Source organism: Centruroides vittatus, unplaced genomic scaffold, assembly GCF_030686945.1.
Source record: "Centruroides vittatus isolate TY-2023 unplaced genomic scaffold, ASM3068694v2 contig_1110, whole genome shotgun sequence".
NCBI lineage: Eukaryota > Metazoa > Arthropoda > Arachnida > Scorpiones > Buthidae > Centruroides > Centruroides vittatus.
The window spans coordinates 306,927-331,233 of NW_027120712.1; the positions used below are offsets into that span (position 1 = coordinate 306,927).

The following is a 24,307-nucleotide window of genomic DNA, read 5'->3' on the forward strand; positions in this document are numbered from 1 at the left end:
AAAATATTTTAACGAAAATCGTTCGTTTCTGTTAGCGACATCTGTAGGCCGTATTTGGCGTAGTCTTTTCTGCAAGTCACGTTACTTCTGTGTTTAGACGATCCAGACGAAATTTTCCAGGTTTAAATTATTTTAATAATGGAATGCCTTATAGGAATTACATTCGATGATTTTGTGTTGTTAGCATCTGATAAAATGGTTACACAGAACATAATTATGATGAAAAAAGGTTAGTAAAATATTAAGTTGTGGTCACTGTTTATGTGACAAACATTTTGAAAATATAACTTACTGAAGTGATTTGCACTTTATAAAAATAAGAGAAATTATCTTTTTATAATTTACAATGGTCAATTGATTATTATTTAATGTTTTACCATGTTTTCAAGTTATAAAAGTATTTTTTTCAGGAAAGAAGGATACCAATGAGTAGGGCCTACCATTAACATTGGATTACACTGCATAAGTACAGTATTTTTGGGTATAACTACATTATATCAATACATACATAAACATTGAAAATTAACAAAGTTTGGGGGTACAAATCTGTGCCGTGTTCAAATCAAGAGTTAAATAAAATAGCGATACCTCGGTTTTCATCGATAATCTGTCCGAAAACTATCAGCGAAATCTGAAACTGATGAAAACCAAGGCAATTAATCCATATGAATTAATGTAAATCCGATTAATTTGTTCTAGACACTCCAAAGTATATATCAAAACACATTTTATAGAGATTACATATAGCGTTTAATACTAAAATCAGTAAGAAATTAATATAAAAGACTAATGTAAAGAATAAATGAACATTTAACATGGCATTTCTCCACGATGGAGCTAAAAGGAAAGGAAAGCAATGGAATTGTTTGGCTAGACGTGCGAGGTAATGCTCACACAAGAAACAACATCACTCTGAGCAGGAAAACTCGTGGGTCACCCTTTGTTTTCACAAAATTAGCAGTGAGATCAAGTGGGCATGCTGACAAAAACTGACAGATTTTTCATGGAAAAAATTGAAACTGACAATAAGTGAAGTAGACAAACACCGAGGTATTACTGTACTTTGTTGATGAAGCCAACCGCGGCGTACGAGTGTGAACAGTCTGTTTGATAAATCCGAGAATGACCAAAAATATTTTGGATTGAATAATTTTTGACTTTTTTAAATAAGCAATCTGTTTAATTCTTAATTATGTATGAACGGTTTGCATTGCATATCATTAGCAGATGCTTGCATGCCTATTGCATATTAAATTTGATATAGAATTTTGTTTTGGAGAGAATTTAGATTTATTGAAAATTTAATACATATTGACTAATCAGAAAGTAAAGTAGCTATAGACCACTAAACCTCTAACTTCCACCAAAACGTGTAAAAGTTTGCAAACATTTTCAGAATTTACCCGATTTGGGTTCGGAGAGTTTGATTTAAATTGGAATGCACACGTAAAATTTAAATTTGAATGAGCCAGTATAAGATATTATGTTTTCAATAATAGAGAAGTACATTTTGTTAAAATATCTATGTAACTTTCAAGGGTTGGTTTGATGGGTGAGGCAATGAGGTGACTGCCTCTAGAAGCAAAATGAGAGATGCCACCGAAATATTTAAAAGAGAGAATGAATAAATAATAATAATAATAATAATAATCTGAATATAGTGAAGTTCTGTAAATGTATGAACTGTTTATAAATAGCTTTAAAATACAAGAGTACATTCTAGAAATTTTCTCTATTTCCAATCATTCTTGAAGAAGGGGTGGCAAAAATTTGTTTACCTCAAATTCACATTACAATCAAGCTGTTACTGATAACTTATATGGCTTGATTTTATAAGTATAGCTTGTCTTCAACATAATAAAGTACTAGTTATTGTAGAAAACCTAACTTTTAAAGGATTTCAAAGCATCTTAAGATCTTAATAGCCTTTTACACTTAGTCTAGATCAAATAGACACATATACATGTGAGCTTATCACACCAGTGTGATAAGCCCATATGTAAGGGCAAAAAGCAATAGATTATACCGTTTATTCTTAATAGCCATTAGTTTATATAATGATTCATTTTGTGCTCGTATATTAAATTTTGATTAAATTGACTGCATTAGTAGTATATAACTAAGACATTTTAATATATTATATAATATAATAAATTTATTTATCAAGACTTTTTAACAGCTTAAAGTAACCAGGATATCAAATTTAATGAATACTTTTCTTTATTTACAGTTAAAAGCATTGTAATGACATTTAAAATTATTTAAATAATCTTTGTAGATCTTGAAACTGATCAACATAAATTAATAAATGAAGCGAGAAAACTATTCTTTAGTTTACATGTAAGAATTACTACATGAGTAGTTTAAAATTAAGATTTATAATTTTGATAAATCAATTCTGTTTCTTTTTGAAGGAACTGAGCCAATATCGAATATCATAATTTTGATTTTTTAACCAGGAACTTATTAGAAAATTAAAATTATTCATCATATATGCAGAATTCTTGCAATATCATTGCATTTAAAAAAAATAATAATAATTACTAACATACTGACGTTCTTTCTTACAAATTATTTAATTTATTTGTTAAATTATGTAGCAATGTTAAAGATCTGAACATCTGCAAGATAAATAGTATCATTGTATACATGTAAAATATATTAATAATGATTTTTATGATTCATTTTAAAACTTTCTAAAATGCAAAGAGAAAAATTAATTTAATATTAAAGAACTAAATATCAAAATATAATTTACATTCTTATTATATAAAATATCAGTTTACTATTTTTCTCCTTGTGAAAGTTTTATACAAATTTGTTTTATTAAATGAAACAGGTAAGAAGTATATAATTGAAATTCATTAATTTCATCAATGAATTTTTTATTTAATAAACTATTATGATTTGAGTGGTTTTTGTTTCATCGTATTAAACTGTTCTTTTAACCAGATAACTGTGCTTGCACAGAAATAAAAACTGTTTTAATGGAGATGAAAATCTACCAAAAAACAATGTCCAAATGCTTGTAACATTCATCGTTAGGGATGTTAATGAAAATAAGTTTTTGTAATGAAGATTGATATATCAGATTATAAGAGGAAAGTTTTTATGGTAACAGTGAAATGCGTGTTATATTAATAACTTACATTTATATAAATGTAATTATTAATATAACATTCCATTATTACCATGGAAACATTATTATTTATTTACTTTTTTAATCTGCTATGATGGTCTCCATGACAATGAAATTCCACTTGTAAATGTTAGTTTGAAAGTTCTTGGCCTTATATATATATTCTTTTCATCTCATTGTTCTTCCATTTGTTTTTTTTTTTCGTTTTAATGTTATGTTGTATAGGATTTCTAAGAGCTTTTATTTTCTGTTTTTTAATGAAAACATTTAACATTATCAGATTAGAATTTGTTTGAAAATATAAATTTATATTTTTTCATGTTCACAAATGTTTACAGAATTTGTGAACATGAAAAATGTAGTCATATCTTTTCTGAATAACGTAATTATATAATTTATAAATTTTTATTTGTTAATTCAAAAAACTACAAAAACAACCACTTGTACGTTTAAATACAGTGCAAATTTTACTTTTTCTAATGTTTTCAGTCGTTTTAAATGCTCTTCCTCAGGATAAAAACCAATTGCAATTTAAAAATAAAAACGAAACACATGTTGGACTTACTCTGTAGAAGTCTGACAAATGCAGTAAACTGTTGGGATTCTAAAGCATTAAAATTTCAAAACACAAATTGTTTCAGAGGACAGCTTTCGTTCTTATTTTTAAATTGCAATTGGTTTTTATCCTGAGGATCCGGGCCTTTAATATGACCAAAAACATTAGAAAAAGTAAAATTTGCATCTCATTTAAAGGTATAAGTGGTTATTTTTATGACGAATGCAGCTTTACTGAATAGTGTTAACTCAATAATGTTGAACATTTAAAATAAATCTATTTTTATGCTCATTTAAAGTAAATTTGCTTGTATTGTATGAATTGAAGATAATTTTAACTTGCAATATTTTGGTTGCCTTAATTTATAGCAGTGTGTGCAAGAACTATAATTCGAACTACAAAATGATACTTAAAATAAGATATAAATAAAAGTTATATTTAAATTTATAATTTAACAAAATATAATATATTTTATGCTGTATTTCCTGTTTTCCAATTTTACAATAAAAATAATGCCTACACACTAACAGAACAGAGAACTTTACTTAACAGGCCATTTTTTTCGTAATCATAATTATATAATATGGATGTTTGTAATTGATAATAAGGAATTTAGAAAAGATTCACAACTATGAAATGAAAGTTGTTTTGTTTTGATTGTTTACAAAAATTTAAAGTATTTTCTAAAAGTCATCGGTTCATCCCTCGAGGATATCTTTCATCATTCTTTGCGTCCTGACTCTCGTCTCGTATAATTGGAGCCTGCGTGAATACGAGATGAGAGTTGGGACGTGAAGAATGATGAAAGGTAATTTAAAGTATATTGTAGCATTTTAATTAGATTGCAAACATTGTGAATATCTACAGCAGTGGTCCCCAACCCTATGCCCGCGGGCACCATGGCGCCCGCCAATCGTTTTACGCGTGCCCGCCACTGTGTGACCACGATAAAAATAAAAATATTTCGGTTTTCGATAAAATGCTATGTAAAAGTTTTTTCACTTTGAATGATTAATCATTCAAAAGTAGAAATGGCGTCCAACACAGATGAAAGCACAAAGCGAAATGCGACCGATCTCTTTTTCCCCTCCGCCAAATCTGCACCAATTCAATTTCCCATACCTGAAATGAAGTAAATCGGTCCGTTCTGAATACCATAAAATCAAAGTAGGGAAACGTGTAGGGCCCGTAACTTGGAGTGACCTAGAAATTTCAGCAGTCGTTAACTAAATAAAAAAAAAAAAAAACTGTCAACAGCCATCCGTGTGTCAGAAGTAATCTCCGCCACGATATCTCTCGCACCATCTAGAAATATTCCTGGGTGACACCACGATATCCGCACCGGGTGTCACCCATGCTAATGTCACATTATATAAGATTTGTGTAGAAGAAACTTATTTAAATGGGGCCCCAATTTAAATTTTGTCTAGGGCCCGCTAGAGGCTTAATCCGGCGCTGTTAACTATGTCCAAATATAAATTCACCTTGAAAAAATAAATGGTGCCCGTCGTCCAGCCGGTATTCTAGAATGTGCTCTTAGGTACAAAAAGGTTGGGGACCCCTGATCTACAGTATTTGAGTAGAAGTATAGGTATTCCTCATACAGCATGGTTTCACTCTAACACAGTTTGAAAATTGGGGATTTCTCCCTACAACACAACTTCACTTTCTCGCTAACATGGTTTTGGAAATGCTTCATACAAAATTAACAGTTTTTAAGTGTAAACCTTGTTATTCGATTATTTTTGTTTTTGTTTTTTTTTATATATTCAAGTAAGCATGTGTGTCATTTCAAATTTGCCCACAGGTTTAAAAATATTGAAATTTTCAAATTATTTTGTGCTTTTTGTTGGGTTTACTTTAATAATAATCAATAGAACAAGGAAGAAAAAAATTGCATTAACTTTCCTTTCAACCAGGCTGTCATTACTTTCAGACTTTAGTTCTTAAGAATGTCCCTCTGTTTTTTTTTATAGATTAATCTTTGCATTTTGTAAAATTTATTTAAACATTTTTAGGTGTTTAAATAATGAAGTATTTAAACTTTTTTTTAATTGTGGGTTCACTTACCTATGAATGATCACTCGAACAATTTGGTATTTGAACATGAATTCTGGAAAAAGTCACTTGATACTCAACTAAACAAATGCGACCCGCTAGAACAAATTTTTGATTAATAACATATTTTTATTTTGTCATCCATAAAAAAATTTTATGATGAAAATAAAAAAATATGAAAATGTTGCTTGATATTTCTGGTCACGATCAGCAAAAAAGCTGAGATGACGAAAATACTTCATTAAAAAGAAAGCTCCCTTGTTTAACTAAAACTAATATTAATGCATAATACGATGCTTTGTGATCGTTAATTAATTATTGGTTGGAAATAAATTGTCAATTGCTTCAATAAACACATTTCTCTTAGTAATGAAAAAGAAGTGTACACTTTTGCTAACTTCTGAAATTTAACCCTATATTTTGCATTAGTCTTTTGTTTCGTATATCATGGATTCGCATAAAACGACGCGTTTTCAGAATGTAATTACTGTGTTACATGGGGATACCTAATTATTTTTTTAATCTAATAAATTAATGTTGAAATCCTAAAATGTATATGTAAAGCAAAACAGTTGAGTAGATAAATATATGGTAGAGTCAAAAATAGAGTGAACTTTTATTATGTTAATACAGTAGAGCGTCGTTAATCAGAACGTCGGTAATCGAAATGGTCGGAAATTGGAACGATTTTCAGTTGGACTGTGTCGTGCTGAATCAAACATTTTTGATACTAGATTTACTTCTAAAGTATAATTTTCATGTTTTTTATATTCTTCAATATATTTATTTTGTTTGTACAAAATAAAGAAATAATTTTTAACGATACGATAGCCTCGATTATTATTATAAAAATTTTCGTTAGGCTTAAAATCGACGAAAATTCAACATGAAGCGACACGCAACGGAGAAAAATTTGAACATCGGACAGGTTAATATATTTTTTCGTACAAAGTCGGAAATCGGAACAAATGACTAATTGGAACAACCTCAGTCCCCAATTGATTCCAATTTTCAACGCTCTACTGTAGTACAAATATTTACAGAAGACACCATCAAAGTAAGCTTCTTCCATTTCTGCCATTGTTTATACTACTTGTTAAAACAATTATAGGAGTGGAAAGAGTTATGGAAATGAAAAGATGAAAGGTGTCTATGGGCTTTTTTCACTGCGGCTTCAAGATTCAGCTTCCTGGTTAATAAATACCAAGAACGATCTAACCGTATTATTTCAATCTTTTTTGCTCTTGATCTTGACTCAAAAACTTTTTATTTGTTAATTAAAGTGAAGTTGAAGGATACATATTCCAATCAGCAACAGAAGCCATCTTGCAAGTAGTATGATTTATGACTAAGCATGAACTAGTTGATTTCATGATAAACTGATAGGATATAGCATTGAACTAAGTTCATATTGTAGACGAAGGTTTGGTCTGCAACCATGCAGTCATTGATTCAGTGTCATTCTACATCATACTCTTCAATGTAAAACAGGCACTCCCTTCAACAACTGTTAGATCCAACGTTTTGGATTTTTCATATGCCATAAAATAGTTATCCTACTTCAGCTAAAGGTTGCAATTTTAAGACAAAGTTTTTGATTATCATGCATATGATAATGCTCCTATCATCCTAATTATTTCATTAAACTATTAAAATATACATATAAATGTATAAAATATCTTTAGCCGATACATACATTGTTTATTAATTAATTCTTTTTGATAAAAAAATACTTGCAAGAGGTTGTAGCATGAAACTATAAATAACATATTGCATATATTGTATAATAAAACTTTGGCAAAAGTTTGATTTATTTTCGAATCTACTATGTATGTTTACCTCTTAAATATTATAGAAAGAGCATAGTCCATATAACATTATATGCGTGGAGAACTTATTTTGGAGGATATTTCTTATAAAAAGTCATCTCTAAATGTCTGCTAACTAGTAACTAACTCATTTCAACTTAAGTTTAGTTCAACTTAGCTCAGCTTCTTGACCTTATGGTATCCTGTCATATAGTTCAGTGTACTCTCCTCAAGACATCAGCTCACCTCTCACATGGAAGACTGCAAGTCATCTATGTAATATAATTATGTAAACACTCTCTCACCATATAACAATTTAGTTAGCAAGGTATTAGTTTCAGTTCCCCATTTAAAAGGAAGAATTGTAATTAGATATTTCGTTTTCATTTTGATTTAGTTCCATTATAATTGTATATAGAGGATGATTTATTTCTAAATACATCTTTTAATCATTAACTTGTTCAATTCTGAGAGGTCTTACCGATCATTCAGATTAATAATGGTCATCACCAATGTGTGATGGGGTCGACCAGAGCCCCGAATATCGCACGTATATAAAAGAGCTAAATAATCCTTCATTAAAACCTTTAACTGGCGTGGGGTAAGATCAAATTGCGTATGCAAACGATTTTCGGATGCTTCCCTGGGTCCATCCTCAAGCTATGTTCTTTGTAACGATCCGTTATAACGAAGACCAGCCGTTTTTGGAACGAAATTTGAACTAGCAAACTTCTAATCCAACAGGAACCATGAGCGATGTCTTAATGAAGGATTATTTGTATATTTCTCCAATGTGTGTCGATTATTTGTTTATATAAAAGAGCTATTAACCAAAGTATTCTGAAAATCATTAGCAATAAATGCTTTTATACTAAATATCTTGTATATTGGAAATAATTTGATACAACAGCTTACAAATTGTTTGTGAATATATAGAGCTTTGATAAATAGAGCAATCTCACATTCCTCTTTAGTTAAAGCAGAGTCGATAGATATACTGGTCCTTGCACTGCCAATAGCTGTAATGATACTATTCTGGTTTAATAAATATTTTCCCACTTTGAGTCCTAAGTTTGGCTGGAGCATAGGGAGAGTCAGCTATAAACATTCAAAATTCTTTTAATATAAGAAATTTTCTAGTTTTTAACTTAAATATTTCTTTTGTCTTTTCCAAAGGATTGCTTATAAATACTATTTTAATCCAGTTTTGAACATTATTTATTCATAAATGTCATTAATATTTATATTTCTATTAACTGTCGCTTTCATGATTTTAGACTTTAAATTGAGTAGACTGTTTGTTTTTTGTTTACAATTTGTGTTCATTTTTAAATATTTTTGGGAGTTTTTATTAAGGGGAAGAAAACTTAGTCAAATAATTTATAGTTAAGCCGGTATATACATTATTAATATGGGATGTCTTTGGGATTCTTGAGAGCTCTCTGAATCAGGAAGAAAAGAGAATGATGAGACTTATGTATATAAGTCTCATCATTCTCTTTTCTTCCTGATTCACATGGTTTAACATTTCTATACATTTCCATAATTAAATGTATATAAATGTTAAACTATGTGTTAAGATAGGATAGATTTAAAGTGTTAAAAAAAATAGATTTAGGATTTAGGGTGGCTTTGGAGTTTATCAAGGTTAAGCCCATATTTCTTTTTATTTTTTAATATTAGGAAAATTATTGTAGTTTGCAGTGAGAAAAGAGTTATGATATATGTTATTCACAGTTTATATTGTGTTTATTAATGATAGAGAGAGATTAAAGTTGAGACAAAAAAAGTTAGGAATAAGTTAGAGAAGAGGATTAAAAGTTAGTACAGTACATGTAGTTCTTGGTTTCAAATATAGGCTGTTAGAGGAAAAAGAGGAAATCCAACTATTTAGACAACGAATTCAACATATTTACAGACACCTAATAACTTAGAGATGATTACAGGTTGACAAATAAAATAGGTAAATGTAGGATGGCAAGAATTCAGACAATATTAGATATTGACAGTGATAGTGATTAGTGATGACATGGAGGCTAAAAGAAAGACATGTTAGTGATATTTTAAACCTATATAAATAAAGGACAACTTTAGTAGGCCATCAATAAAACTTCATTCATATTCTACTTTTGATAGTGCAGAATATATAAATTATTAGTAGAGCCAATGTGAGTGTCATAAGAAATGTGATTTCTCATGTCAAAAATACAAAACTATTTCATTCCAAATACTATTTCTCACTACATTAAATAAAGTAAAATTGTATAGCACAAATTATATAATGTTTGTAAATTATTTAAAAAATAGTTTGTCTTTATCTGGATAAATTTCTATGGCTATTTAAATGTATCAGAGGATTTTCCTACGGTTTTCCTAATTATATTGTCATACATATGTAATAAAACAGTAAAATGCAAATTCACTTACTTAGTTTACCATTATCTATTTATTAAACAGATATATTATACAAGAACATTATGTACAAAACTTTCATTCACAATACGTAGCAATATAACAGTTTTAAACATTATAAAAGAGCATCTTGTCTTGAAAATTGTTGAAACTAATATCTCAAATACTATAGTAGAGATAACAGAGACTTATCACAATGCTACTGAACATTAAAATGACAAGACTGTAATCTGATGATAGAAGTGTCATTTTTATGTTACCAGTAGCATGTGATATCTCTATTATAGTATTTGACATATTAGTTTTAAGAGTTTTAAACAGATCTCTATTTAAAACCTGGATAAATTAAATTGAAAATAGTTATATTTTTGATTTATCTACATCCTCATCCAATTTTTTTTTATAAACCAAATACACTTTTTCTTTCTTTATACATGATATAAAATTTAAAAATGTAATTAAAAATAAGAGTTTTTTGACAGAACAGTATAAAAAAAGTCACAAAAATGCTTGCAAATGGGAAAGTACCTACTAACCAAATAGATAAACAAACTTCTTCTCACCTAACAGGGACTCTCATGCCAGCTAACAGCAACATGAGGCATTAATTGTACTTAAGATTCTAGCGCAAGGACCAGTATATCTATCGACTCTGGCTAAAGATAGGAATGAGAAATTTATAGTTATAAACACAATAGCAAGTAACATAGCATACCAACAGAAACCATAAGCAGTCTTATCAAATCTTCATTAAACAGGCAAGAAGAGCCAAAAATGTTTTTTGATGAATAAGTTTGATTATCTTAAGAAGCAATCATTGGTCTCTTTCATGTAAAGATAGAAATATGTTGTAATATTTATTTTTTTATTATATTTATATTAATATGTTTTATTTCATTAATACTTTTGATAAGATTTCTTTGTAAAATATATAATTACTAAATTTTTATTTTATTTTAACCTTTTTCAGATGACAATAAACAATATCCTTTGAGTGATCACTTATTAATGGCTGTAAGTGGGGAACCAGGTGATACAGTTCAGTTTGCTGAATTTATTGCAAAGAATATTCAATTGTATAAACTTAGAAATGGTAAGAAATGTGATGGATGTTTTAATAATATATTAAGTGTAGTCTCTATGTGAATTATTTGAGCCTGTATTTAATATTATAAAATGGCATCTACAGAAACATTTGTAAATCTTAAGTGTTATCTTTTGCTATAGAATTTTAATTTATACAAAATATATCAATAGACTTCAAATATAATCAGATAACAAGAAATGAAGTTATTCTTAAGTGATTTCAAATTATTGTCTGAACGATTTTCAATCAAATAGATTATAGAATGGATGATCAGTAAGAGTTGGACTAGATTATTTGATTATATTTATTGGTGTCTGTGCTAACATATCCTGAAATTTTCTCATAATTATTGATTGCAGAAGAAATTTTTGAAGACATTTAATATGAAACTGATGTTAATTCTTATATTTTTGATATAAAAATAACAATTTACATTTGCAAAAAGAATTGCTAGCTATAAAAGTCCACCATAATAGTGAAATAATTGTAAATACAGGTAACCCCCGTATAACACGGGAGTTATGTTCCAAAAAATTGCCGTGTTATGCGAAACAAAGAACTACTGCAAAAAGGGGTTAGGTTCCAAAAATTAAAAAAACATGCTGTTAAATCCTTCTTTAAATCGGATCTATGATTCACAAAAGGCCGATGCAGGCATCGGGCATACAAAATTACAAGTAAAAATAATAATATACTAAATATTATACTGTAAAAATATAAAATATATATAAAATAATTTATATTGTTAATTTAAATAATTGCTAGGGGCGCCCCTAGTGGCCATTTTTGGCATAGTGATAGAATCCAGTTTTTCAGCTTTATATGTAGATTTTTTGTGAGTAAAATACGTATTTAAGTAAATATTTTACCAGAGATTATTCATCCCATACGATGATCTCAGCATGAGAATCATCAACTGGTAACAGTTTTTAATACATTTCATGTTGTACGAGGGTTTTACCTAATTCCTGAACCGTGTTAGAGTGAATCCGTGCTATAGAAGTGCCGTGTTATACAGGGGTTACCTGTATTGATGATTTAATTCTTTATATTTACTTTATTTTGCTATAAATAAGTGTTGAAACTTTTTAAACATAATTTTACTCTAAAATATAATTTAAATCTTATTTTTATGTCAAAAAATGAAAATTTGCCAGATTCCATATTAAATATTTTTGTAAATTGTTTGTGTGACCAATATATAAAAGAAATTCCAGACATATTTGTGTGGAAGCACTTGCATATAAATTGAAGCCTGTTTTAGTTTTTGAGCAACATATTCATCTTCATTGGCATATAAATGATTGTAAATCATGCTTTACAGATCAACCACTATAGGATTCTTTATTAAATTTAAATTAATTTAGTGAAATTTTAGTGGTCAACTAATTAAAATTTCAAAATATTTAATTGTTCAGCATCAAAATAGATTTGTTTTGAGGGAGAGCAAAAGTGTACAAAATGTGTAGTAGTACCAGAATGATGTATTAAGGATGAGTATTGGATAATGTGTTATATTAATAGTTAAGATAAACAATTTATATTATAGATACAGATAAAACATGACACTATTTTTTATGTAATGATTTTAGATTAATAATTTTTTTATTGTAGGTTATGAATTATCACCTTCAGCTGCTGCTAACTTTACTAGAAGATACTTGGCTGATTTCCTTCGAAGTAGAGTAAGTTATTTAAGAAGATTTGTAAGCTGTGATCACATGCATAAGGCAGTAATTTTCTGCTGATTTTTCACAAGTAATTACATTGCACACAATTACTGTTCCTTGAATTTGATGCTTGGAAAGTGTCTTCTCAGCACGTACAAAATTTTGACATCATACTATACATTGTTTAGTTTGAGATATTTTTTGCTTACAGAACAATATCCGTAACAGGGCTTCAAACTTAGCAATAGCATATGCTAATGTGAAACAAATAAATAACAAGAGGGCTGAAGTGTTTCTCAAAAGGACCAATATATGATTTTTGTGCATTATTTAGGCATGAAATAAACCTGTGAAAACATTCAAATAGTGGGAGGTCATATCAATCTGGGAGAGAGACAAGCATTCAAAATTGTAGCAAGGGCAGACTGTATATGTCACATTTACCTGACAAACACCCATGACATTACATTTCCTCTTGTAGCAGTTGTGACAATAAGGAAAAATTTTACATGATTGCATGCATAATGTGATTTTCCACAGCAGTTTTTGAGGACCTATAATAAGCAGAAAAAGGATTTTTTATCAAAATTTTTACATAGAAAAATGGCAAGTAACACAAGAATATCATGAATCGTAGCTAAGTACCTCAATTTGGTAATAAAAAATTTCTGCAAAAAACTAATAAATGTGGAAAACTGCCACAACTGCATCTGATCACAGGTTAAATTTGTGAAAATAAACTCAAATTAAGTGAATTTTTGTAGTACATGAATAAATTTTAAAATATTTTTTAAGGATTTTAAGTAGCATTTTTTTTTTATATTAGCTATATTAAAATTGTCAAATTTCAAAATATTTTTTGTTCTTACTGCATTTAATATATTTACATATAATATAATCAAAAGCTTATACAATATAATATAAATGATAAATTATATATTAATTCAGAAGTAATAAAAAACTTTTATTTACAATATTGAAGATTAAATACAAAAAAAAATTTTAAAGTCTTTTAAGTGTTCATTTACAGTCATCAGAACATAATTGACCCTAGTGCAGCTGATCTTTCTTTTAGGTTCTTCTCCACTTATACTTATGCAAATTGTTTAAAAGTTCTCGTGACATTGGATAATTGTAAAATAAAGATTTATATTAGATACTGTAAAATTATTAGAATATATCAGACACTGTAGATTATATAGATATTATAAATATATTTTATCCAGGACTTTTTAATTTTTGTAACTTTCATATTTATTTTTGCAGTCTCCATATCGTGTAAATCTTCTGCTGGCAGGATTTGATAGCACTGGACCAGATCTCTATTATATAGATTTTCTTGCAGCTATGGTAAAATTACCTTACGGAGCTCATGGATATGGATCTTTTTTTAATCTGAGTATTCTGGATCGCTATTACAGATCAGGTAAAAATGGCTTATCAAATTAAAGTAAGAAAAGAGAAGATCTTGCTAGCTTTTTTAAATCTGTAGTTTTTTTGCTAACGTTGTCTTGAAAACTAGCAAAATTTAAAATTTTATAGAAAAACACTAATGTGAAAAGATTTCAACGTAACAAAAATTGTAATTTCATTTTGATATCAGCCAGTACAAAATTAGAAATTCCATAATTCACTCATAGTCATACCAAGGTCACAATTGAAAACATCTGTTTTTTCTGGCACCATACAGTAAAGGCAGCTTTGAAATCAAATTTTCTTTGAAGTGGACCATTGATTGATATATTCATCAAATTGCTAACATTTATTAGATCTAATCTATTGCATATTGAGGTTTTAATGAGATTCATTTCACGGTTAATGTTACCCGTGGTATCGAAGATGGCGACGGGGAAATTTTTCCCCCTAGATACTAGACGCCGACGGGGAAATTTTTTTTCCTACGTTCGAGATGGCCGCGTTTCTGGTCGCCGTCTTGTCTGCACGCAAGCTAACGTGCAAACAAGATGGCGACCATCGACGACGACAATAAATTATACTTAACTAGATGTTAAAAGATATTTTAAACTATTTTAAACATATATATATTCTTTTCTGTTTCTTTTTGGTAGTACTTTTCTCTGCAATCTTCTTAGTTGCCCCCCCCCCGCATTCCTTTTTTTCCGAACGTTTTTCCGCTATAGAGAGGTTTCAAGGTCGCATGTCACGTGATAAAACACACGTTTGCTCCGCCCATTCGCCATTTTTGTGGTAGTTTTCGCTCGCTTAGCTTGCACGTAGTCTGTTATTCGACGTCTTTTTTTAGTTTAAACGTACAAAAATACTGCAGTTCTATTATCATGGATTAAGTTAAAAAAGATTCTTTTCTTGCAAGCTATTCTAGCAGTCTAACAGGACGAGATGCAGCTCTGTACGAAGAGAAAATTTCGTTATGTCAAGGCGATCCATACGAAGCCAGTTTATCAGACTTCGTCGTATATCAAGAGTTGTGGCCGAAAGTAGAATTTGGTGACATTATAAACTATTTGGTTTTTACAACAAATTTCTACACCCTGTCACAAATGAAAGCTTATAAATCTTTAGAGGCCCATAACTATTTAACAAGTGGCTGGGTTTCTCCTGATATAAAAGTAAAAGTAATTAATAACAGCGAAGTAATATTGCTTGGAAAGATATGTTTTCTTTTGTTTGTTTAAACTCGTGTTTTTACGTATTTCTTAAGTAAGAATTTTTGTCTGAAAGTAAAAGTCTAATTAAAAACAGCCGTGGAAATTTTTTAATTCAAATTGTTCAGTACCTTTATTTTCTAGTTGAAACTAGCATATAATAAGTCTACTTGCTTTTCGTTTTAACGTGTAATGTTTATAAGTTTGCACTAGCTAAAGCCTGAAATTACGTTAGTTATTCGTTTATAAATGCATTATACCTAACTAAATTAATATAAGCAAATCAGTAAACTCTTTTAGGTTTTAAAATATAACTTAGTGTTTATTAACGTAAATATTGAAATGAAATGTTTCTGACAAACTCTTGTATTGATATTCACTTTATTCGTAACGAAATTTTTCCGGTTAATTCTCGAGAGCCATGCAGTTTGCCTTCGTCGTGAAAGCTCCTCAGTTTGAGATCCTTGATGACAAATAATGCCGGGAATTTTAAAAAATGATGTTCCTTTGTTCTTGAGTGAACTAGCATTACACCCAATTACACAACAAATCACCATAGTGATATTCGCGACGAAAAAAACAACACAAGAACTCCAGTTAAAACGCACGTGAACACACACAAAACGTAAACAAGTCACAAACAGTCACAAAGATGGCGCTGGACAATTGCGCATGCTCATGACGTCACTCGTGATGTCGACATGAAACCTCTCTATAGGGGCTGCTGGGACTGTCGCAGGTTCCTTCCATATTGGTTCCTTTCCACGTCCGGGATATATATTCCGTAAATGTCGAACGAAGGTAAAAAAACAATCTCCTAGTTTTTTTGAAGGCCAATTCAGGTATTTTCTATACATAAATGCGTACATGTAAGAATCGGAAAGGTCTTCTGTATCGTGTTTTGGAAGGTTTTTTTTTATTTTTCAAATATCCCCACAGTCTTTCGATATTTTGGGTGTGGACTCCCGTTTTTGGATCAACAAAATTTTCAGAGTGATTAACCATCCTGTGTGATATTTTGATTCCTTCCAATTTGTCGATATTGTAGTAGCCTTTCCATTCGTCAGTCAATACAGTAGTACCCAAATTAATAAACTTCGATATAATCCAATTGAGAGTATTTTCCGACCTGTCGTTTACTTGGCAAACGAAACAGCTTTTATCTTCTCGGCAAATGCCTCCGACGACCCATTTTGTGCTTTTAAGCTTTCTACCTTTTTCGTATTTTCTTTTACAAATAACGGTCTCGTCTATTTCGACAGTTTTATTTGGTCCTCCTATTTTGAACGATAGAATATTATGTAGTGCTACTAGCATTACAAATCTGATATGGTTCGACCAATCGACTGCAGCTTTGTTAGATATTCCGGCGGCATTAGCAGAAATATTTGTAGAGCAATCGAGCGCAAGGTGATGCCATATAAACGACAAAATCGAATTCCACGGTAAGTTTCCACATTTACCTTTAAACGTACCGTCGAAGGCAGAGCTGAAGTTCCAACATTTGTGGCATCTCATCGCACACGATTTTCTGTCGTTGCGATATACTACTTTGCACGGTTTGGAACATTTCGAACAAATGTCTACAGTGTGCTGTAACCCCAATTTGACAGCTAATTTAAACCCTCTGTCTATTCGCGAGTCAAGTCCAAGTTCAGTATAATCGTGTTCCAACAATTGGAAAAAAGTCTGGGAAGAACATCCCGCCCAAAATTCTTCGGAATTAATATCTATATCACTCATATCTTGAGTTAAAAAAAAACAAAAACTACAAATTAAATAACAAAGCTATCGTTAATAATATTATCACACAAAATGCGAATTATCTCGAAATATACAAACCTAAATCACAAAAAAAAAAAGACTTCTCTTACGAATAAATTTTCGGTTTTCGATAGACGTACCGCACATCGAAACTTTCCTCTCGTCGAAAAATTAGTATTAATTTGCATAATGCGACAGATAGTACAGGTACGCCCCCAGTAGAGATTATCACTCGAGAATCTGATTCGAGATTACCGGAAACGCGGCCATCTTGAAAGTAGAGAGGGGAGAAATTTCCCCATCGCCGACGAGTCGCTAGGGAAAAAAATTTCCCCGTCTCCATCTTTGATACCATAGGTAATATTAACCCATTTCACTAAAACCATACTCACAGTCAACAAAAACTAAGTCATTTGTGATCATTAATTGGTGGACTCCTGAGAGACAGAGATCCATGCACCTGTTGATAAATATTCTTTTAAACAGGCCCCATTCCACAAGCAACTCGGTCTTCTCTACATATAGCTGTGGCTGCAGCAAAGTATGAAGTTGTAATATTTCTTTATCTCCAAAGTCAGAAAAACTGGGATGTTTCTGGGTATCAAGACTGTAAACAATTGCAGCTTTCCAAAATCAGAAAATCTTTGTTGCAAATTTGTTACAAGATAATGCAAAACAGTTTGACATACTCTCTTTAATACCTGATGCTCTTTCATATTATTCTTTGTAATGTTCCCTTCAAATTCAATCTCTCCTGTGGTTGATGCCTCTCCAGGAACTTTGTCTAAGAACTCTTTACATGTGGGGCCATTTATATTTTGCAGTGATTTCAGGTAGTCAATTTTACATGTTACTAGAATGTCAAAAGTTTCAAAGTTTGTGCTTTTTTTGAAAACACTGGGCAAATGTGTTGTAACACATAAAGAACGTCAGTCAAATAAGCTGAAATTACAATAAAGTTGTAACAGCCTACACTTTTTAGCAGTCCTTGGCATACTGCTGATTTATCCTCAAGAAGAACAGATACTAATGTTGACCATGTCTTTAATATAGCTTGAACACATCTATTTAAGCTTAGCCAGCTTGTTTTGAAAACTCAAATTAATTTTTTTAGTAATGTTCAAAACATCTTAACAGCTTTGTTATTTTTGGTGATTGATACAAGTACTGGAATATTTTGTTTAATACATTTGTTTCTAAGAGCACCAGGGGTATATAGTATCCCGTTAAGAGATCACAGGTCCCAAAGGGACCTAATATACATCGGATCTACCAAGAGGTCCGTTCAAAGAAGGATCTCGGAACACAAGTATGACGTTGCCAAAAAAAGACACACCACTGCCCTGTCGACGTACGCCACCGACCCCGATATAAAGGCAGATTTTGATAAAACCAGCCTCATTAAAACATCATTCGACACGGACCGCATCAGGGCCTTGGAGACCCTTGAGATTTACAAGGCGTCAAAATCGGGGAAATGTATCAATTTCAAGGATGGCAACGTTTTAACATATGCGTGGCGGTATGTCTCCAAAGTGCACCTGCAATGGTAGCATCTCAGAGTAGTGTAGTATTCCTGTATGGATGGACAGAGTCATTTTTATGATTGTTTCATTGGAGATTAAATGCATGTTGGATCATTTGCAATTATTGCACGTGGGAGAGGTTCGATCATTTGAAGTTTGAAAGAATTCTATTTGCATTCTATTTCAAAACCGTCGGAAGAAAACCTGACGAAGATCGCGGAGGCGATCGAAAACGTTAGTTAATTGGTTGTTTATGTTCGTATTGAGTACCGGAAATTTAAAAGGCTTAAGAAGTTATATTGGATATTGTTTAATACATCTTGGTATTTCACTAGCTCCAAAACATAGTCACCTGCCTGGCCACTGGTCAATGCAATACGGTGGGCTATACAATGTATGGAAACAATATTTTGTGCAATCTTCTTCAACAGAGTTGCAACACCACTGTTTCTGCCACTATGACACTTGCACCATCGGTTGCAATGCCTGAGAGTTTGTCCGAAAGAAGGTCTTAGTCATGCAATGTACCAAGCAAAGCATCATATCTTTAGCAGCACAGCCAGGCAGTTCTTAAAGTTTGAGAAAATCACTGTAAACTTTACCAGCCAAAACATATCTCACATAAACAATCATACCTCTTTACACTAGAATCTGTACTTTCATCAATGCATATAGAGTACCATTTACAAGCTGTAACTTCTGACAATAGTGATTCAGTAATAAGTGAAGAAATTGCTTGTTCCATGTCTCTTATGCTTCTGTAATGTTCATTTGATGATTTCAAAGCATGTCATATGTCACTAACACCAAGATCAGTTCAAAATTCTTTCAAGGTGGAAAACTTGTTAGCAGTCACATGTTCCTTTGCCTGAAGATATGGTATCTGCATGCATTTCTTGGACAGCTTCTTCTGACAAAAAGAAGGAATGGTCCAGAGGAGTAATTAACATGCTGTGTGCTGAACATGCAATGAGATCATCCTTGCTTTTTTAAATTATCAACCATAGTAACAAGCGACCTATTAAAGTAAAGAAATGATACAAATGTATTATTTAATAGACATATGCCTAATGTCTATTAAATGCACCATATGCACCATGCTTAGTATAAGATGACCACATGTCTAGTTTAAATTAAATACTTACCATTAGGATCTGTCAGCAAGTTTATTTCCCCAGTTTTAATTACCAGTTGCACTTCATTTTAATGACTGCTGCATTTGTTGAAGTAACAGCCTACATCCATTTGTATTGTTGTTGCCAGTTACTTATCAATAAAACAGATGGCAAAATAATCTGTGATGATTCTGTTTTGAACTTTTTCTGGTCATCGGCACTTTCACTTTCTGCCGAGCCAGAAACACTTTCAGAAGCAGGAAAGTTAGCTTGTGGTTATTGCTGCTACCAGGAGTGATTTTAGAGTCTGATTTCCATTTCATAAACTTGTCTATTGTATAAATCAGCTTTGTGAACAGAACGTGCACAGCAGTTCAAATTCATTACTAGCTCGACGTCAAGATATCGTTTTGCAGCAATGTTGCCAATCTAATGAGAGAAAAGTAAAATATCTACATCTTAAAATTATTGGAGATGTGGTTCCTATTGATATTATTCGAGAAAATATCTAATAATAATAATATTATTATTATTATTAGATATTTTCAGATTATTATTGCACCATGTGCTTTATATTATTATAAAGACAGACAAACAAACACTTAGTTAGATTAATATCTAATAATAATAATATTATTATTATTAATATAATAACTAAGTGTTTGTTTGTCTGTCTTTCTCAACAGATGCCAGTACTTCATAATACATTGTAATATTTATTATTTATGACTATTTGTTATAGTTATATTAACAACATAATATTCAAAGTGGAATTGTTGACCAGATGGTGCTATATCATTCAGCATCACCATTTTTTATTTAGAATTAGTCTTATCTCATTTAAGAAACCAAATGAATATTTGGTTTCTTAAAAGAGCTTAATCTCATTCTTAAATGATTATTCTGAATAATAGCGACCAAGGTTGCTATTATTCAGAAAAGACAGCAAAGAAACCTTTTTCAAGGTTATAGAATTTTTGGTACTGTTCCTTATCCAGGACTCAAATGGTAGAAGAATCTATATTGTCATGGGGCCCACCAGTGGCCAAGCAATCTTCCTGGAACACTGGGTCTAACATTTATTAACAATGCAAACCCACAACCGAACTGGCAGTTCGGTCGTGGGTTTGCGTCTTGCTCAGATGGTCTAGCCACCGTTTTCCAGTTTTTCTCCACATCTGTAATGCCAGTTTCTCTTAAAAAGACCTCCTGGAAGGCATCTTCCCTAGGCAGATCGCCCAAGTGTTGCATTGTCATAACTAAACAAACAAACTATATTGTCATGGTCCACTATATTATGACAGTTGGGTCAATTTGATAAAAAGTAGCATTTGATGGGTACATAACATATTAACTAGAAGTGGATTGGATAAATACTGCACAGTACATTTCATTCTTTCCCCGTGTTATGGTAATGTATTAACAAGGGGGCTCTGACTGGGACAAAAGGCCAGACCATTGACTACATAATTCCCTTCAAGCAAGCCTATCTAATAAATCTTATACTAAATCTTATTTCACTTAAAATTATCATACAGCCATCTCAGTTTGCTACACTTATGCCTTCTACCTGTAGATAATATTAAAGCATTTTTGAAGTAATTCTGAAATGTACAAAAACACATTATCGTACAGGAAACTATCACGTTTGTCTAACAAGTGTGAAATTTTCCATCACCCTTTTGCAAATTTTCAAATAAATGTTGTTGCTAAATTACACCACCTTTTGCAAAAAAGTGAAAAAAACTACAGGTTGCAAGATCCCTACTATTATTTAAAACAGTGATTCTCAAAGTGGGGGTCGCGACCCCAAGAGGGTCGTGAAAAATATTAGGGGGGTCGCTGAAAAATTGATTCTAGATCAATTTTTTTCAAATATTTTATAAATTTACTATGGATTCATGTTTAGAAATAATAGAAATAAAAACTATATAAAATAATTTCTACTTAAATAAATTGCACATATAAATAATAAAAAGAATATAAATATTTAAATACGAGCCTAACCCCCTCCCTCCGGGATGTTTTTCGACACATACTCATTCTTTGGGGATCCTTTGAAATTTTTAAGTGCAGAAGGGGGGTCGCGGTCCAAAAAGTTTGAGAAACACTGATTTAAAACAGTAATGCTTTTTATACGACGAAACCGAATCATCGAATTTCTTTACAAAGTCAATAATTCAGCTTTCTGACTTGACAGGCTGCTCAAATATATTTTCTTTAATTTATATTATATTCATTATTCATTTTGTCATCTCACAACTTTCAGAATAAATTCATTTTCATAATCTGGATTTTCAGTTTATATCATACATATAATAAATTTGTAATTATATTTATAGATATGACAGAAGAGGAAGGTATGGCATTACTAAAAAAATGCGTTGAAGAGATTAAAGACAGATTTATAGTTTCTCTTTCAAGTTTTCATGTAAATAAGATTGATAAAAATGGTATTCATCATCTCTCTGATATTACTGTATAATACCGCTCTGTCGTTAACATGATTATTCATTTAAAAAATTAATAGTGATCAGTTTCAATTAATGTATATTTGTTTACATTAAACTTTTATAATATAAATTGTTTAAGATATTAAATTAATATTTTCCTTAACATGTAAAATTATTTGAAATTTTAAATTGATCTTATGATAAGAAATCTTGGTCTACCTGGTATGCCAAATTGTTCATTGATAACAAATTTGTATCTTGTTATTCTATTTGACATAAATGGGGGAACATAACAATCAGATTTTAATAATTCTCATACATGTATTCATATATATATATATATACATACAGTCGAGTCCGCATAAGTCGACACCATCGGTTAAGTAGTCAGTTTCTGTGGTCCCGGGCAACTTACATAGGCATTAATGTTAAACGGTGTCGAGTAAACCGGAGTTTTTTTAACTCGTCACCATTGGATAAGTCGACATACTTTTGCTATCCCACACTCTGATAAGTCGTCACCCCCTCCCGAAAAAATGAATTCACTCCGCACAGTGTGGTGCAAACTCTTTTTTTTTTTTTTTTTCAGGAGGACTCGATTTATTTATTAATATATTTAAGAATGACATATATATCTTAATAATATATTATTATAATGTAAATATATAGAACGTCTTCCTCATATGTCATACTTAAGTTCCTAAAACGCGTCGTGAACGAAATGGTGTACATCGAATATCAATTTCTCACCGAAATAATATATTATGTGACATTGCCGACCAACTAAAAACAATTTATGTGCAAGTGTCTAGTGTACAATAAGAAACTTTATATGGAAGTGTCGCTACTTTCAACACCTAGAAAACAAGGTGACGGCCGGATGTTTGAACGATTAAGACTTCAGTCTACAGCTCTGAGATCGATTTCGGGCTGTTGAAGAACCCGGGGCCGGCGGTCTGTACCGATGTGTCAAGTACCGTTCCATACAGTCCGGTAGCCCACATTGTGGATCTTAAGAAACCAGAAATGAATAAGATTAAGACAGTTCTCGATAATATCTCAGCTGCCATATTGCAAGTGTGAAGAAATATACGATGAGCACGAAGATCTTTAATTAATGATGTTAAGTAAGAGTTAGCAATATTGAAATACGAGCGAGATTTGTGCGCAGATAATTTCTTACTATAATAAATTTACAGAGATTTTAACAGAAAAATTCATCACAAAGCGATTATTGATGCGAATGTGTTAATTCCATTTAATCCATGCAAGTTATGATTACCAGAGCCCCTTCGGCCGCCAATTTAAAGTGTTTTAATCTTTAAAATTGGCGTTTCCACTTCCCGGGACGAGGACCCAGGGGTTGGATTTGTGGGAAGCGAGTGTTCGGGTTGTTTCATTGTGTGGAATTACGCAAAACGAGGCGCATGACGTGTAAGTGCGTGAGTGCGAGGATTCGAGTAAAGGTTAAACGGTGTATATCTTCGTGTACAGTGATGTTATGTCCGTGCGTGTCTGTGTGTGTCTGTGTGTTCGAAGAACATCTTCGGCATGTCTGAAAACAGAAAATCAGTAAATTACGATACGAGAATAAGATGTGTTAAAAATGAAACGAAAGAGTTCTTACCATCGGAAATTTCGGCAAATATTCACTTGTACGATAAATGGCAAATTGGTCCTCTTCTTGGTAAAGTTGAGGAGGGAGATTCTTCTCCTTCCCAAATGTTCCTACAAAACACAAAGACAGTGAGAAAAGAAGTTGATTCATTTATTATCTAAGGTCAAAATTATTACCTTTATCAGATAGTCTTTCTTTCCGAACAGAGTCATGAGGAGAGAGAAGGACCTGACCTAGCCTATCCTAGCCTAACATAACCTTAACCGGAAGCTCAATCCTCGTAACAGCTGTTTGGGAAGAAAGGTCGGCCGAATGTCGCGCCGGTGAGTAAAGGTATCACGTCCGGGTGGTCACAATCGGGAGTCAAATCCGTTGTCGTCGACCGAGTGTCACGTTCGGGGGACAAGTAGGTGGTCACGTCCGAGTAAAGGTGTCATGTCCGGGTGCAAAAGACGAGTTGGGTAAAACCGAAGAAGA

At 31.5% G+C, this 24,307-nt stretch overlaps 1 protein-coding gene across 1 annotated transcript; it reads left to right on the plus strand.

Moving 5' to 3' along the window:
* Positions 1–34: 34 nt before the first annotated feature.
* LOC136976363 (proteasome subunit beta type-2-like) lies at positions 35–22,342 on the plus strand. The gene is made up of 5 exons (XM_067271615.1): positions 35–229; positions 10,944–11,066; positions 12,675–12,745; positions 13,997–14,156; positions 22,102–22,342. The coding sequence occupies exons 1-5, from the start codon at positions 139–141 to the stop codon at positions 22,242–22,244; spliced, it is 588 nt and encodes a 195-aa protein (XP_067127716.1). The 5' UTR covers positions 35–138; the 3' UTR covers positions 22,245–22,342.
* The last annotated feature ends 1,965 nt before the right edge of the window (positions 22,343–24,307 follow it).